At 41.7% G+C, this 17,996-nt stretch overlaps 1 protein-coding gene across 9 annotated transcripts in view; it reads right to left on the bottom strand.

Annotated features, from left to right (window-relative positions):
• The window catches only part of Cdc42bpa (CDC42 binding protein kinase alpha), a 202,330-nt gene that overhangs the window by 5,469 nt on the left and 178,865 nt on the right, over positions 1-17,996 (bottom strand). For 5 of the 9 annotated variants that reach the window (XM_029476012.1, XM_021164427.2, XM_021164511.2 and 2 more), the window contains 6 exons: positions 15,733-16,326; positions 13,679-13,776; positions 10,825-10,909; positions 9,810-9,933; positions 8,780-8,897; positions 380-497 (listed from right to left, as the gene is read on the bottom strand). In XM_029476012.1, coding sequence (XP_029331872.1) covers positions 380-497; positions 8,780-8,897; positions 9,810-9,933; positions 10,825-10,909; positions 13,679-13,776; positions 15,733-16,326 — 1,137 coding nt within the window. Of the gene's footprint in view, positions 1-379; positions 498-4,081; positions 4,268-8,779; positions 8,898-9,809; positions 9,934-10,824; positions 10,910-13,678; positions 13,777-15,732; positions 16,327-17,996 lie in introns of all 9 variants that reach the window. The other 4 variants (XM_029475997.1, XM_029476000.1, XM_029476003.1 and 1 more) reach the window with 1 other exon arrangement.

The following is a 17,996-nucleotide window of genomic DNA, read 5'->3' as shown; positions in this document are numbered from 1 at the left end:
GCCTGAAGGACTTTGAAATAGGAAAATGGATGTAGTGTATTGAGCTGCTCAGCCATCAGTGGTTTGGGAATAAAGAAGGCTTTGCTGAGGTCTCTGGTGTCAAGTGTACAGACAGTGTCTGCTGGACACTCAAAGTTGATGGCAATCTGTAACTACCATCTTACATGCGGGAACTATCCCAGCCACGATGAACTAACTCTGTGAGCGTGCACATGTTCCCGCACACTCGGGCATGCTGCTGCGGGCATCACTGTACAGTCCATTCTGGTAGACACAGGTCCCCATCATCTCTACCAGGAAGTTGCTCCTGGGCAAGGGATACCTTTTCTTCGTGGTCTCACCTCCTCAGCTCCACTTCCCTCCCCGCCCGGCCACTTACGTGCAGACAGGCCGCTGCTGGCACTCATGGAGCGGCCTGGCTCAGGGCGGGACTTGGTGATGGAGGGAATACTGACGGAGCCACTGAATACTGTCCGGCTTTCCTGAGGCCGTGGGTTCTAAAACACAAAGGAGAGGAATACTCTTCAGCCAGAAATGCAGTTTTGTGTGGACATTTGCCTTTTATTCTGGTTCTCAAGACATCTTGACCAGAATGATAGAGGGCAGGGAGCAATCGAGTCCCAGTCTTTCTCACCAGCAGGGCTCTGAAGCCCTGAGAGGAAATGAATCTCATCCCTGCCAAGGAGTACTTACCAATAGGCAGCTTTTGGTTTGCAATGTTACATGGTTAGCTGTAAGTGGGCTGCAGAATTACATGGACATTTGCAGATAACGAAACTGCGTTGTCTATAGTTGAAATTATTAAGAGACCTGAGTTAGCCTATGTGAAGGAGAGTCAATTAAAATTATTTTCTTGACAAAGCTTTCTTCCTGACACCATGTGTCATGTTCATGAATCTTACTGGCTCTGGAACATGAAGCTTCCTCATGCTGCACTTCATAGCTCAGTTAACAGTTATACCAGGGAGCATGAGTCTGGGACCTGCCCTACTCAGTGCTTTCGACTAGAAAAGGGGTGCAGGGCAGAGCAAGACCCAGAGAATGCAGACATTTGAATCAATTTCTTAAATATTAGAGTGGGCAGACTACACAGGCCACGTTATTTATCTTTTACAACACTTTATTCTTGTGTAGACATGGTCCCACCTTCTTGCAAATATTTTCTGAGGCAAAGGTGGGGTGGGGATTAGGGGTGGGGCAGGAAGTGAAACAGAGCACTCAGTGTCTGCACTATGGAGTCCATGGGCAGCAGGCCCTAGCTTGATTAGCACTCAGGCTAGTGTGTGCCTCCTGGGGTTCCAAGAATCACAGAGGCCACATCTGCAGGAGCAAAGCACTTGCCCTGGCCCACTATGTGGCTCTCCTGCCCTGATCTAATCTAATGACTCACATGGCTTATCTGTGAGCATCAGTATCAATAACCTCCCTTTAGATTCCATCAGAATTCTTCTAGGAGGAATGAGCATGCATTACACAGATGTTGAGAAAATACAAATAGTTTTATTAAAAAGTAGCCCAAACTCCAACCCTATGACTTTCCTGAAGAATGAGAATGCATTAGTTAAGAAAAGCAAGTCTGATGGAGCTAGCATGTGTCACTTTTCTGAGAGGAGCTGACCTGGGGATCTTTGTTTGTTTGGTTTGTGTGTGTGTGTGTGTGTGTGTGTGTACACACATCATGCCATTACATATGTGGAGGTCGGAGGACAGGTTTGGCAGCAGGCTCCCTTGCCCACCATGCCATCTCACTTCCGCTTTATTTCTACACTCAGCAGATCCCATGATGGTCAAGATTAATCAAAATGACTGGAAAATACATTAACCAGCCAGTAGTTTCCTCAGCATTAATTAGTTCATTAAACATGCTTTTTCCTCATTGTCAAGGGACTACACCTGGACTGTGGGGTATTTGGGTGATAATGATCATAAAGAGGCCAATTCTCCTGTTAGTTAACTCACCAGATACTACTAATAACTCGCTGCTTCCTACCTACATTTTCTTTTAAATGTTTATTATTTGTGTGGGATGTGATGAGTTTGTATGTGTGTGAATGTGAGCATATGTGTGCCATACAGGTGGTCAATGGTCCTCTCCCTCACTGTAGGTTCTGGGGTTCGAACCCATGTTGTCAGGTTTGATGGCAAGCATTTTTAGCAACTGAGCCATGACATAGCCCCCAGTTCCTAAAGTTCTTACTAAGCTAACCTATATGCTAACACTTATCAAAGGACAGCTGCCTCTCTGCTACAGTAAGGCAAAGATCAAATGATTTAAACAGGATCTAGGAAGAGGCAGAAACAACCAAGAGGCAAGAAGGAAATCAAGTAGGGTGGTTAACTTTTTTTTTTTTTTTTTTTTTTTTTTGGTTTTTTTCGAGACAGGGTTTCTCTGTGTAGCCCTGGCTGACCTAGAACTCACTTTGTAGACCAGGCTGGCCTTGAACTCAGAAATCAACCTGCCTTTGCCAAGCGCTGGGATTAAAGGCGTGTGCCACCAAGCCCGGCAATTATTTTGGTTGTTAAGAAGTCTAGAACTGGACACTCAGTTACTATGTGATCATAGACCCCATGATGGAGATGGCTCCGGATGTGTCTGCGCACTGGGCTTTCCCAAACACCTGCAACCCGAGAGAAGCAAATCTGCATTGTTACTTTGGTTCCTAGACCAGATCTGCAAAGTCCATGTAATTCTGTGCAGTGTTTGTTTAAAGAAAATATTTTGCCTTATTTTATCTAAGAAAATTTTAAAAATGAAAGCCAAGACAGTCAAAGGCAGCATTTTAGCATCTGCACACACAGGAGCAAGCCTCTGACACACAGGAGTGTGTGTAAGAAGGCCAAGAGGGACCTTGGAGACAGCAACTGCCAGTTCTCTGCACTTCAAAGCTCAGAAGATGGGCTGCTCTCTTCTATATGATAAGCCTACTCTAGAACAAACAATGGAGGCCAAGCTTCCCAAGAACACTAGTAACTATAACTGAGCTACACCACTAAAGGAACGACAGACAGAGAAATGTTTTATATAAAAAGCTCATCACTTAGTCAAATGATATAAACTCCACTAGAATATAACAAGAAACCCAGGATTTTGGACTTTTTTAGTTAAAACGATGCGTAAGGTAGTTTCCCACTGTGTGGCACCACTCAGCTCAAGCTATGGCAAGCAGTGTCTCTCACAGCAAGGTCCTGCTGACTGTGCTTGGTATCCACCTCCAGTTGCCAAGCAAACTAAGGTAATTCTGTCAAGTAAGGCATTCAGATGGTATTGTTATTTACTTTATCAAAGTAATCTGATAAGAACAAAAATAATCTTTTAGCCCCTCGAATTTTCTTACTGGAAAATTATTATGTTACAAAATTTAAAAGTTGATGTTACTAATTTACTAACCTGGGGCATTATAGAAAGTAAGCTTGCATGGTATAATCCAAATAACTTCATATTCATAAAATTAGTTTCCCTTAACGTTCATACACACAGAAACTATTTGCTAGGACAGACAGTTTAACAGCCACTTCAGCACATGAGCCACGGTAACATGGCACGGGCTGGAGAAAAGGACCACTGCACCCGTTCCCCAGTAGAGCAGCCTCTTTTCGGTTCTTCCTAACTTTTCTTATCTTGTGTCTCGGCTGCAATTAAATCCACATCAGCAACCCAAAGATTTGTAAAACCTGACTTTAACTTGGGATTTTTTCCTGTTACGTGCTTGTTATTTACAGCATTACTTTAGAGACTTTTGATAGGACTATGGGTGAGCTCTAATGACCATAATCTCATCAAATATAAAGCATTTCTCTGACCTGAAGTGGCTATAGGGTAAAGAGAAGCTAAAAAAGAAAAGCCCCAGAAATTCAGGGAGCTCTTTTTCTGTGTATTTTAATAAAGACCCAGTTTGGGAAACTATCCAACAAGACAGACTGAGAAGAGGAGAAAGAGGAGGATAAACAGAAGTCAGAAAGTAGTTGAAGCTGGCAGCTGAGGTGGAGGAAAGGGTAACCACTCTCCAAGGCGCCGCCTCAGTGGTTAGAAAATGCACACTCAGTTAGTTAGTCAAGATTAGCTCGACTCAGCTGTTCATACCCTCAGAGTCATAGAGTGTGGTGTACCAGGGGCAGAGCGCAGGGACGGGGGGTACCCAGGGTTTATGGATTCAGGAGAGAGAAACTGTTCAGCAGAATTGACAGTCATGTGATAGATGTGCTCAAAGTTGCTCGGAGAGGAGATCAGGCTGGAGTGGTGATGAGGGGGTGAATAAGGGAAACCCGGCTATTGAAACAACAGAAAGAAAAAAACATGGTGTAAGGTGACACTGATGGATCAGGGTGAGTGACACCAGACAACACACACACACACACACACACACACACACACACACACAGAGAGAGAGAGAGAGAACAAGGCAGATCTCAGAACTAGTGCCAGTCAAATTCTTTCAGGCCTTAGAGGATTAAATTCTGTAATCAAAATAGCAGATTTTCAAAAGATCATTTCGTGATAACACCATCCCCATGTTACCAGAACTGAACGAGTAGCAGCATGGCTTCTAGAGGTCCCAGAGGCTTTGAGGGTCTTCAGGACTTTCTTAAGCGATGCAATAAAAGCATTGCAAAATCTCTCCAAAACACTAAAACTCCAAGCACAGAAGTAGCAAGAAAGCTACAGAAAGGACGAGAAACCCCAGAGCACTTCCAATGCAAAGTACAAACCTGCACCCTTAGACTTTATGGCTGTTTCTCAGTTCTGAAATTTATGATATGTCCTGGTCTTTAGTGAGCTTATTTCCTTATAACAAAGATGCTGAGATTTGGAGGCTGTACTAGTCCTGGTTTATCTCTAAGCAGCTCAAAGAACAAGCATGTTTTCAACAAGGGAAAATTTTGCTTTCAATGTTCAAATATGTTCTTTAAAAGGCAAATAATAATGAAGTTACAAAAAGTCTACAGAGAAGGCTTCACATCGCCCGATAAATGCTTCTGAGTGCACACATGGGCAGAGCCACTGAGAGGCCAGCCATTTCCTATAACGGAGATTCTCCCTCACTCAGTTCTGGAAGAACAGCTGTTTCCAGAGCACACCATCCCTCAAGACTTATCTAAGCCTAAAAGAAAGGCTTCTATATATGACAGTTCATTTATTTTAGAAATGTAAATAAAATCACTGTTTTCTAAGGTTATCTATCTATCTATCTATCTATCTATCTATCTATCATCTTTGACTTTATGAAAGAAAACTATCTTTTTGGAGGGAAGGTGTCATGAGCTGAGTCCAGGCCGGCATATATAACAAGGAAACACTGTATCACTACTGGGCCACATCCCCCAGTACAGGAAGCAAACTTACTTCTTAAAGAGGTTATTGGGTTCAGTATATTGTGGTCACAAACAACTTAGAAACAGGTAAAATGTACTGTGTTAGGAATATGGTGATAAACGTTACAGTGATAAATTACTCTTGCACTACGTTGGAGAAAAGTGTACCTGTATGTCTAGCAATCACTTAACAACAACAAAAACCACAGGTATATAAATGATAAAGATTCAAGAAAACTAACTCAGTATCTCTCTTAAGACTCGCATGCCATTTTGTATTAACTGCTTATCTTCTCTCCACTCACTAGGATGGAGATGGAAGGTTCACATCTGATACAAGAGGTCAGAAAAGACTCTTCCAAGCTTACTGGCCCATCCACATTTAAGACAGAAGCACTGTTATTTTTGGATATCTGGTACAAATGAAGCAGAGTTAACTTCTAAAGAGCTCTTTAAGTCTTTCTAAGCTCTTAAGTATTTCACAGGAACATGATATTGACTTAATTACGATGAGGCATAAAAACATCTAGGGTCCATGTTCTTTGCAGACAGCAACACAGCTTTGGGACTTGAAAGCTCTTATACCTGTTGCCAGATCAATGTAATTCATCTGTTTTCTTTTTTGGGGGGGGGGATAATTCATAATTCCATTTGACTGGAAAGGACACACAGAGTTGAGATTACATTAAAACCCAAGCTCTTGTTACCTGTGAGCACCCCTACAGACACACACAGTGCTGTGCTATTTCCCTGCGTCTGCTCCTAGAGAAGCACAGGCCTGGGCACAGGGCACATGCTCAAGAAGCATGTGTCAGAGGATTAAGTAATGCCTTCAGAGAACTACATCCTCTGCATGTGAAATGAGAAAAGTCATGTGGAAATAACAGGAAACAAAAAGAAATCTGGATACATGAAAACTCTGCTGTCTACGACGTGTGCTGATGGAGGAAGTCTCATAAACACACAACACTTCAGCCTGGAAATAGAACAATGTTATCTTACACAATAATTAAACATTAAAAGAATAAGGCACATTAAAAACCAACTGAATTGGTATGAAAGAAGACTAATCTGGGGTTGTGGGGAGGTGGTTGTGGAGTTAACAAAACCAGGTGATGACAAATACCCCAAACTAACAGTCTAGTTAGAAATCAGCAGCCAGCATGGAGGGTCATATGGATGGAGCCAGTTGGTGGATGAATGACAAATATCATCTGAAATTGTTTTGCTTAATAATAAAAATCTTTTTAGCAATATTAGCAAACCTGCAAATCTCTGGTGGGTATGGTGACAGACACCTGGGGCACCTAGAAGGCTGAGGCAGGAGGAAGACAGGCTCAAATTTGAGGCTAGCCTAGGCTACATAGTGAATTTGAGGCTAGCCAGGGCCAGCTAACGAAATCCTCTGTCTCCAAACAAAAGATGCAAGTGGTAAGAGACTGAAGGGAGAGAGTTTAGTTAGGCTGGGTGCAGTGGCACAGGCCTCTGTTTCTGGAGACAGAGTCAGTTGGATCTCTATGAGTCTGAAGCCAGCTTAGTCTTCATGGAGAGTTCCAGGTCAGACATGGCTACATAGTAAGACCCTGACTCAAAAAACAGGAACAAAAACAAAACTTAAAAAAAAAAAAGTAAAGCTGAAGGGTACTTTAAAGTCTCTTATAATATTAAACTGCTGATTTAGACTCCAAGGGTTCCACTCCATTGTGAAGGTTGAGAAGACCTTCAGAACAGAAACAGGGTTTCACCTGGTGGGACCCAAGCAGAGCAAGACTAAATCCTACCACCTTAAGGGAAACGCTGCAGTGTAAGTACAAACATTTTCTACAATTCCTTTTACATAGTTACAAATATGATTTTAATTTAAAAGGTTAATACCTATCAGAACCTTGCTCCTGTTGAACTTAGTCTGATTTAGCTGGCATGCTATCTGACAAAATACTTTTAGGTCTAAAGCTGGTTGTCTCTCCATTCCTCAACACTATACACTTTGGAAAAAAAGATAAAAAATTCAGTTAAAACAGTGCACTGTTCTCAGTCTCTCACATACACCCACCCTATGAAGACTTAACTGTTTGTTACACTTCAAAAAGTTCCCTCTACTAAAGCATTGTGTGCCTGGGCATGTAACTTCCCTTTAGAAAAACGAAATAGCAAGAACAGCAATGGCAGAGGTCTGCCCTCAGGACCATGCTATGTGCACTGCCCAGATGACAGCATGGCAGTTGAGGACTCTGGAGCAATGTTACCAGTGGGAAATGGAGACACCCGTGTTCTTGCTCCAGGCAGAAGCTGGGAAGCAGAAAAGCTTACAAACCCAGCAACACGCACAGCAGCTCTGAGTTTAACATGCTTGACTTTGCACTTCTTGCTGGGCTTCACTGTGATCTCATTACAGTGTATACAGTGTGAGAGTGTATACTTTATATTTACCCAGCACAGCTAACATATCCCAAGGCTAATAGATCCCAAAGGGATAATTTGAATGTGAATAATGTGAATAATGTGGCCTCAAAAAAGGAATATTTCTGTGGCCACTACCACTCCACCCCCAAAGATGTGAAAATAGTAAGAAAGCACAGTTATGTGATTGCAATGTTTACAACCAAATATTTTGATTGAAATTAATGTAGACTTATTTTTTTCTCCAGGAATAAATAAAGACCCCTTTATAGCCTAACTTTGACAATACAGTTCTGATTACACAGCACACTTTATCCCCTCTCTCTTTCTCCTACCACCGTGTTGCCAATGAAAATTAGACAGATGTCCTTAGGAGAGATGATGGTCAGTATTCACAGTTGTCTCCAAAACTGTCATAAGGTAGTAATTATTCTGAAGTTCTTTTGCCCAGTTGGAGCAGCTAGCCCTGATGATCAAAGGGTCCCTCTGGAGTTTAGTGGCCTGCTAGGAGTGTGTGACACTGACACATCAGAACCAGAGAGCCTGGGGACTTAGCCAACTCCACTAGTAATTTTAACCTCAGCATAATGGGTCTGTGGATGCAATCTTCATGTTGTTAAAGTACAACAGTCTTCCGGTGTGTACTTCTTTTCACATATAACTGAGCAGGAAACACGCCTGGATTTGCGAAAGGAGCAGACTGAATTTCACATTTAGCCGAGAGGTGTGACTATGAGTGATGAAGCCTGGGTGGACTTCTGAGGAGAAAACATTCAGCTGACTGAAACCTTAAAGCTGTGGGAACTGCATCTAGGATTTGTCACAGACCCTTTCAAGTACAGTGGGTTCTTTCACCAACAGTAGCAAACTTGTATTAGCAAAATGGAAAGCTTTTCTGGGTTAAGAACTTTTGTCAGCTTTCTGAACTGTAAGTTTCGTCCATCGGATGCCACTGTGTCGTGGTCTGTGAAGCAGTGCATGCATGTGAGCCTACGTGCACGTCCTTCCCCGGCAGCTGGCCCTGACTCCTCACACCGTTCATATTCACACCGCTCTTCACGCCTCTTACCATGGGCAGGTCTTTTAGGATCTGTATTCCATCTCCAGGACCCATGTGTGCTATGTGGTTAAAATTAGTTGGGTTAGAAATTAATTTATTTCTCATTTCTGGATCTCGTAGCATCTCCCTGTAAGGTAGAATACCTGTTTAGACAGTATTTCCACATTTAATCAATATAACTTTAAAAAATTAAGCATACTTTGTTTATAAAAATAAAGATATAATTAGAATAACAATATATTAATAGTGCAATTCCTTAGACTACTTTGTTTTTTAAATTTTGCATGAGAAGATCTTGAGATTTAAGGCTGATTTGTGTGTATAATCTGCTCAGTGCTGGAGTCAAAGCCAGGGGCACACACAGGAGCAAGTGCTCACCACTCAGCTACACACCTTGATTAAAGATCTTCTGCTCTACTTGGCAGATAACTTAAAAAATTATATGTGTATCTTTTATAATAGATAATATTTTAGAAATGGTTTTTAATATAGCTACACTTGCTTGCTCATGGAGAATAAAGTTAATCTGAATTTCTTTTTGTTTTTCTCTTTTACTTTTTTTTTTGGACAGGATCTTACCCTTTAGCTCAGGGCATGCTGGCCTCAAACTCAAGGTAATCCTCCTGTCTTAGCCTCTTGAGTGTTAAGATTATAGGCATGAGCCACCATACCTGGCTTCTGTACTTCTTTGTAAGCATATACAAATTTGCTATCTATACAAATGATTTATATTACAGTTATATATGCATTAAATTATAGTTGTCCTATATACATCCAGAAATGAGTGAAAATATGGTATTTTATTCTCATAACTTTGAGGGGTGCTACTCATTACTGTGGGATCCCCATGCAGTTGGAGATAGATCCCTGGGCCTTACTCATGCTTGGCAAATACTCTGCCAATAAGCTACCCCGGCCTTACAAATTTTGACCACAGCTGAGTGACAAATTTTCAGAGACTCTTTCTTCTAAATTGATTCTAGACAGTTGTCTGGGTGATGGCAGCATGGACGGATGTGGGCACAAGTTAACTGCCTACCTCCTCTGTTGCATCCTCTCTTCCTCAGGGACTCGGAAGGAGTAGCGCCGTTTGTTGTTGATATTTCTGACCATTTGCTTCCGACTATTATCTGATGTTTCAGGGACCACAAGTTCATCCCCTTCTGTGAGAAAGAAAATAATAATATTGCTTAGATTGTTAAAGTCCTTCCTATCCATTGGTCTCTGTGATGATGTAATCAATTATACCGTGTGTACAACTATGATAGTTAAGGAATTATATACTAAATATCAGAAAGCAAGCAATAATTTTCCATGGAATATGCAAAAAAATACATGCTGAAATCAGCATAGCTTACAAAACAGTCTCGCTTAGTAAAAGATGCTACACTTTTGCTGGAGGAAACTATAGCTGTCTTGGTGTCATGTCTTTAACCAGTCACTCTACCCACTCTTCACACTGTCTTCTCTGTCCTGTAAGGAGTGCGTCTGGTGGTTCCAGTCCTCTCAAAGAGCAGCGTGCTCTTTAAACTGCGGAGCCGCCTCTCAGCCCCTGAGAAACATCCTACTCTCCACAGATTATTTTCTCCCACCCTCACTTTCCTGGATTCCTGTTCTAAGCCCTTACTCTGGGGGCTCACTCCTGGGACCTTCTTAGCCTCTTCCTAGATTGTCTTCAGTACTTCAGAGATTCTGTGGAATGGCTGTGGAACACTGCGACTCTGGACAAGTGTTCCTAATTTAGGCCAAATGACTATGTCTACAGTATCACAGGCATAGACGACAGGTCCAGCTCTCACTTTTCTTCCTACCTGGGTGCTCCTCAGGAAAATGTGTGTCAGAGTCAGACACTCTGCCTATAGAGTCACACAGCGTAAACAGATGGTTTGCTTACAGCTTGTCTTTACTGTCTTGCCAGAGGTTGACAGTGCACATCACATACTCCAGAGTGAGAGATGCCTGATTCAAATGTGGGTGGAAGGCACTTCATATCCAAATGCCTTGGATTGTTGTAATATTTCCATTGAAATGATCCTATTAATATATTTCCTTACCTGCCATCTTATTTTTGAAATATATTAATCTAATGGTCTCCAATCCTAAGAGATTTAATGATCCTTCAGTGTTTAAAGGTCGGACCTAAAATAATAAAAGTAAAATTAATGTTTCAATAAAACTTTTAAAAATTAAATCATAAAGGTTTTAGTCTATTAAGAATATACTATTAAAGTGGATATTAGCCCAGAAACTTAGTATACCCGAGATATAAGATACAATTTGCAAAACACATGAAACTGAAGAAGAACGAAGACCAAAGTGTGGACACTTTGCCCCTTCTNAGAATTGGGAACAATCACCCATGGGAGGAGTTACAGAGACAAAGTTTGGAGCTGAGACAANAGGATGGACCATCTAGAGACTGCCATATCCAGGGATCCATCCCATAATCAGCCTCCAAACGATGACACCATTGCATACACTAGCAAGAGTTTGCTGAAAGGACCCTGATATAGCTGTCTCTTGTGAGACTAGGCCGGGGCCTAGCAAACACAGAAGTGGATGCTCACAGTCAGCTATTGGATGGCTCACAGGGCCCCCAATGGAGGAGCTAGAGAAAGTACCCAAGGAGCTAAAGAGATCTGCAACCCTGTAGGTACAACAATATTATGAACTAACCAGTACCCCAGAGCTCTTGACTCTAGCTGTATATGTATCAAAAGATGGCCTAGTCGGCCATCACTGGAAAGAGAGGCCCATTGGACATGCAAACTTTATATGCCCCAGTACAGGGGACCGCCAGGGCCAAAAAGTGGGAATCGGTGGGTAGGGGAGNGGGGGGGGGGAGGGTATGGGGGACTTTTGGGATAGCATTGGAAATGTAATTGAGGAAAATATGTAATAATAAAAAAAGAATATACTATTAAGAACTTTCACCTACCTATTCAAAATAAAGTTCTTTTTAAAAGTCTCAAGTTAGTAATTTTTATTAGCACATATATTATCACATTATTTAAATAAACTAGCTTATAACAACAGTGTTTTAAAAGAAGTCTATGATAGACAAATAAAATCAAGTGTAAATAAATAAACCTTAAAACTGACCCTTTAAAAGGCACCAAAAAATGTGACCAAAAAAGTCAGGAAAGAACACACTGGTTTATAAATTCTTATCACTAAACACCCTATGCCCACACATGTGGAGATGACAGTGCTGACAGAAAGGGATCATTGATAACAGTGATAGAGGAAGCATTCCTAGAATCCAGCAGAGCCAGATCCCTACCTCACACCTACAGTGCACGTCTACGTGCAGCACAGGCAGACGGAGAGCAAGCAAAGCTCTGCTGTGCACCAAATACGGCACACAGGTGTCAGCAACAGTAAACTTGGAAGAAGATAAAGGTCGTAGCTTTATGTCTTGAAGTAGGAAAGTTTCTTAAGAACAGAAAAAGGAAACGCCGAAACAACAGGAATCCCATTGTATTTCAGTAAAGTTAATAACCCCATTGAGGAAACAATCCCACCACCATGACCAGACATCACAGATGGAAAAGTCATTCTGCGTGTCAGTAACTCAGGATCCACAAAAGAAGTTCAATTAGCCAGGAAGAAAACAAAAAGCAAAAAGCTGGCAAATTCAACAACAAAATGAGCAAACATGATCAGGCATTGCCTGGTGGTAGTTTGAATGTAATTGGTCCCCACAGGTCCACAGGAAGTGGCTCTAAGTATAGCCTTGTTGGAGGAGGTGTGGCCTTACTTTGGAGGCCGCTTTCAGATCTCCTAGTGCTCGAGTTCCACCCAATGTGGGAGAACCTACAGCTAGCTGCCTGAGGAAGACAATCTCCTCCTGGCTGCCTTCAGGTAGAGATGTAGAACTCGTGGATTCTCCAGCACCATGTCTGCCTGCCCGCCACCACACTTCCTGCTATGATGATAATGGACTAACAGGCCTCTGAAACTCTAAGGCAGCTCCAATGAAATGTTTTCCTTTATAAGAGTTGCCTTGGTGTCTCTTCACAGCAATAAAACCCTAACTAAGACAGCCTGGGACATGCAAACATAGCTCAGTGATAAACCAATTTACTACAATTTATAAAATGATATGCTAGGGAAGATGTGGGTCAGAAAGGACCTGTAAATAGTGTGGATGTGACTATCACGGTTGGGAAAAGAACATGGTTCTATTGCATAAGGTTCCATAGCTGCAGCCCGTGCCTCAGCATGCCACTGTGAGGCTGATCGGGTAAAGAAATTCCCACACCTTCATCAGGACCTAGATATACAGAAATGCCGACAAGAGCAATGAATCAGAAGTATGTTGTCAAGTGGATAATGGATAAACACTATTAACTTAAAAGATGGTTTTATAGTAGTGAAAAAATCCATGAACTGGATGTAAATATAACAACATGTATGCATCTTTCAAATGTAATGAATGAGTAAAGACAGCAAGGAAAAAGGTGATCATTTCAACAGTTTAATAAATTGCGAAACCAAGGAAAACTGAATACTACTCTTTTAGTAGTCGTCATGCCTTAAAACCTCACTGTGCACGTGAGACTGAGTTAATTATCACCAGCAAGTTTTCCCCAAATTGTGCTGCACGTGAATATGCCTAAAGTAAACTGTCCAGTGTCAGTTTTGAACCAAAGTGGCGACAGAGTCACACTGAAGCAGAATCCCCTCCTGCCTCATGTAGACTGACACCCTGCTGGCCTCGGTGACCCCAGAGACCCTCACAGGAGAGGAGCAGGGAGAAAAGTTGTGGGGTTCAGAGGTCGTACGCCTAATGTAAGATATATACTCATGAGCATGGCCTTATGCCACGCACTGCTAGGTACAATGAATTTCTGTAAGGAAAACTGAAAAAGAAACCATTTGGCCCACAGTTTAGTGCTCTATTACCTTTTTGAGAGGAAGAGTCTGTATCCATTCCATGGAGTTGACATCAAAGACATCAACTGCGTTTTCACTATACACGGAGAGATATGGTGCATTGTAACCTGGGGGGAGGACAGAAGGAAGGAAGGAAGAAAGGAAGGCACAGACTTGATTATTGTGAACTAGTAAACCCCAAACACGTTGAAAGATCTACCCTAAGCAACTGCAGAGTGGAATTTTTCAAAACCTCACGGTTATTATATAAGAATAATGTTAAAAACATTTTTGAAGTGAACATCAAGCAAATCATAAAGAAAGAACTGTATTCTTGTCAAACAAGAACTTTCATTGCACTTTAAAGAGTTGGGCTTTTAAAGCAGTTAAACTGTTGACAGAGAAACAAACATACAACGTGAGAAATGTTTACCTAAGTGTTCTATTCCAGAATGGGAAAGCAAGAGATGCATGACACATGTATCTAGAGACATGTATGCTACACACGTGTCACTGCAGCTGCATGACAAGAACAGATGCTCACTACACACTTGTGGAAGAAATGGGGACACAGGCCACGAGTACGTGATTCACTCGCATGATGGCTACCAACAGATTACTCACAGAAATGAGTTAGATGGTTTCAGTTTTACTTCACATTAGAATGCTCAGCTTATCTGACTCAGCTACAAAACAGCATTCATTTACCCGTTATGTCACGGATAAAAATGTTCATTTCAGAAGAAATAAAACACTGTAAATAGTTAAATCTGGGTGGTAGGGTCTTTTATTACAGATTTCCTTGCTTTTCTGTTCTAAGCCTCACTGTCCTGGAGCACATTCTCTCACTTGACTTTACCTGGATGGCCCCATCCCTCATCCCTCCATTGTTCCTGCTGCAGGGGAGAGGTCCCCACCTCCTGCCCCAGAGTCATTTACCAGAACTCTGAATTCCGCCCTCTTTGGGCCCTTCTGGGGGCGTTTTATTCTACTTTCTGCATTTTAAAAATAGTCCACCTTTTCTTACTGATCCTCCAATGGCTCTTTCCTCACAGCATTCAAACAGGCTCAAGAGATTTCCACTGTAAACAAAGCACTGCCGATCAGACACTCTGCTGACAGCAACTGTAACATGGCACTCTACTGTTCTGTCGGGAGTCTTCCCTGTGCTGTGCAGGCAGAATGCATTGCATCTATTTCACTCAAGACTTCATCTCATATAGTAAAATAATATGTATTCAATAGTGATTATTATTATTCCGTGATAAAAGCATTAAATGACATAGCAATATCTTATGTTTTACAGAAAAAGTGAAATAAGTAAATTGAAATCTATGTATAAACCTTGCTGTGGTTTGAATGTTTGGAACAGGGAGAGCCACTACTTGGAGGTATGGCCCTGTTGGAATAAGTGTGTCACTGTGGATGTGGCTTTAAGACCCTCTTTCGGCCTGGAAGCCAGTATTCTCCTAGCAGCCTTAGAACTCTCAGCTCCTCCTACAACATTCTTGCCTGGACTCTGCCATGTTCCTGTCTTGATAATGGACTGAACCTCTGAACCTGTAAGCCAGCCCCAATTAAATACTGTCCATTATAATAGTTGCCTTGGTCATGGGGTCTATTGACAGCACTAAAACCCTATAAGCTATAAAGCAGAGTAACACTCTGAATAAAGGCTACATTCTACCTGCTGAGAACTAGTTAAACAATTCACTTAGTAACTTCCCCAGCATGGGTCTCATGTGCTACTGCTACTTAAGAACACTCACTGTACTAGGGGTGACAATGAAGACAATGATTTGGGATTATTTCAAAACATAACACCATGGAGATTAAAAAACAATGTATCCCAGTAGGTTTTCCACAGAAGGATTAGTTTTACTTATAAGCATTTAATACTGACCCTGTTTGTCTAGGTTTTTACAATATATGGTTATTTTACAAAAGCAACATAATTGGTATTTGTTAATTAATTCATACCTTAAGAATGATTAAAAAATAAGCTGTTAGTAAAAGTGATTATATTTAAAATAAATGGAAAAGCAAAAATGGAAGAAGGCAGACAACAAGAAAGAGAATCTTACAACAGGAGGAAGGATTTGCTGGCCACATGAGTTCCTGCTGTCTAGACCTTCGGCCCTGGCAGTCTGTGTATATCCCAATGCTGTTAAAACACAGCAAATACTCTTTGTTGGAGATCTCAACTGCACAGAGAGCATCCATTGGTTGGTGTGTAATGAATGACAGTGTATGGTCATTTGAATGGAGCATATTGCATGGACCTCCTTCTCCATTCAGGGGGTATCTGAGAAATCCTGACTGGAATCCCACACAGAGATGCTCACTGAAGATGGCCATCCACTGGACATTACATGGGACTTGAATCTCCTTAAACTTCCTGTGCCTGGTCTTGCTTTGGAACAGTTCATAGCAGAGGACCTGTCTCTTCATGGCCACACACAGGCAGGACAGAGCTCCGTGGCGCACTTTCCCAGCAGCTATGGTCTGACACCCTTTAGTCTCTGCCAGTTTATAAAAATCTGTCTCTTGCCCATCCAAAGCTGACATAGGAAAAAGTCGGACATGGCGATTTCGGCCCGAGATCACAGCAACAAGCTGGTCACTTGGAATGAGTTCAATCTGATGGATTTTCTTATTATCACCAACTCTAATAATCTCTACAGGAAGGAAGAGACAACAACATTAAATGCATCTAAATTAACCCCCAAAGTATATAACCCAACTCATTAAAGACACATATACCCAAAAGTAACAAAGGCCAAAAATCAGAGAGAGGAAGGAAGATAATTAAACCCATTTTCAGATCATTTAGCCCACTGATAGTTGGTATTAAGTTCAACACTGAGATTTTTGTCAGTCAAGACAAAAAAAAAATACCTGTATAAAAGCATGTTTATGCTTCACCAAGTTTGCTTTTTGGTACTAAAATCTAGGACTTTCACTCTGAAGTTCCTATTTTTAAAATCTAAGTAACAGAGAAACTCATGTTTCTCTTTAGGTATTTCTTTTTAAGTTTTATTTTACGTATGTGGGTGTTTTGTGTACATGTGTCTGTGAATCACTTGCATGCCTGTGTCCACAGAAGCCAGAAGAAGGCATCAGATCTCCTGGAACATAAGTTGCAGATGGCATGAGTTATCATGTGGGTATTGGGAACTGAACCCCTGGTTCCTCTGTAAGAACAGCCAGCTCTTAACATTCGAGTCATCTTTCTAGCACCACCCCTTCAGGTATTTTTTTTTTGTGTGTGTGTACATGTGGCTGTGTATGCATGCACAAGTGTGTTGCCACCAGAAATCAGCCTAGGATGTTGGTTCTTAGGAGCTATCTGCCTTGAGGTTTTATTTGTTTGTTTTGGTTTTGTTTGTTTAAATTAAAATTTTAACTTGTGTATGTGTGTGGGTACATGTTACAGCACAGGTATGCCAGTCAGAGGACAGCCTTCTGGAGTCACTTTTCTTTGTCCACCTTTATGTGGGTTTCAGGGATCAAGCTCAGGTCACCGGGCTTGCTTGGCACTTTCATGTGCTGAGTTATCCTGCCCACTCCCCTCTGTTACTAAGTCAGGCTCTCTCACTGGGATCTGGGTTTGGAAGGTTAGGGTGGCTGGCCAGTGCTAAGAGGAATCCATCCATCTGCCTCGGCCTTCCCAGTGTTGGTTGTGATCACAAGCACACACATGTCCAGCCTTTTATGTGGTTTCTGGAAATCAAATGATTTCAGGGCAAGTACTTCACTGACTGACGGAGCTTCCTACCCTTCTCAGGGTCTTGCTATGGATAACACGCTCATCAAGTTTAAATGAATTGCTTTCTCAATATCTAACCTGATAGAAAGACAGAACTTAAGAACTTCAGTGTTATGTTTATGAGTAGCAAATTCGATTCGTTTTGCTTTATTTCACTCAGCACTTAATTTCACGGCGATTTCAGACCTGACTTCTTATAGCACATCCAAGGATGGAAAGCAGCGTGTAGTTTTCTTTCATGTGGGAGGGATAACACAGAACTGAGGCTTTAGAACTTAAAAGGGACAACAGAATTGAACAAATCTTTTGATTTAAAGCTGGGCGTAGTGGCACACACCTTTAATGCCACCACTAGGGAGGAAGAAACAGGCAGATCTGTAAGTTTAGCCAGTCTGGTCTACAGGGTGAGTTCTAGGAAAACCAGAGCTACAAAGTGAAACCCTGTCTCAAAAGAGCAAAAAAGAGAAAGAAAACCAGAAATCTTTTTTTTTAATTTTTAATATTTTTATTACATATTTTCCTCAATTACATTTCCAATGCTATCCCAAAAGTCCCCCATAGCGCCCCCCACTTCCCTAC

The sequence above is a fragment of the Mus caroli genome, chromosome 1 (assembly GCF_900094665.2).
Source record: "Mus caroli chromosome 1, CAROLI_EIJ_v1.1, whole genome shotgun sequence".
NCBI lineage: Eukaryota > Metazoa > Chordata > Mammalia > Rodentia > Muridae > Mus > Mus caroli.
This window is presented reverse-complemented; position numbering and strand designations above follow the sequence as displayed.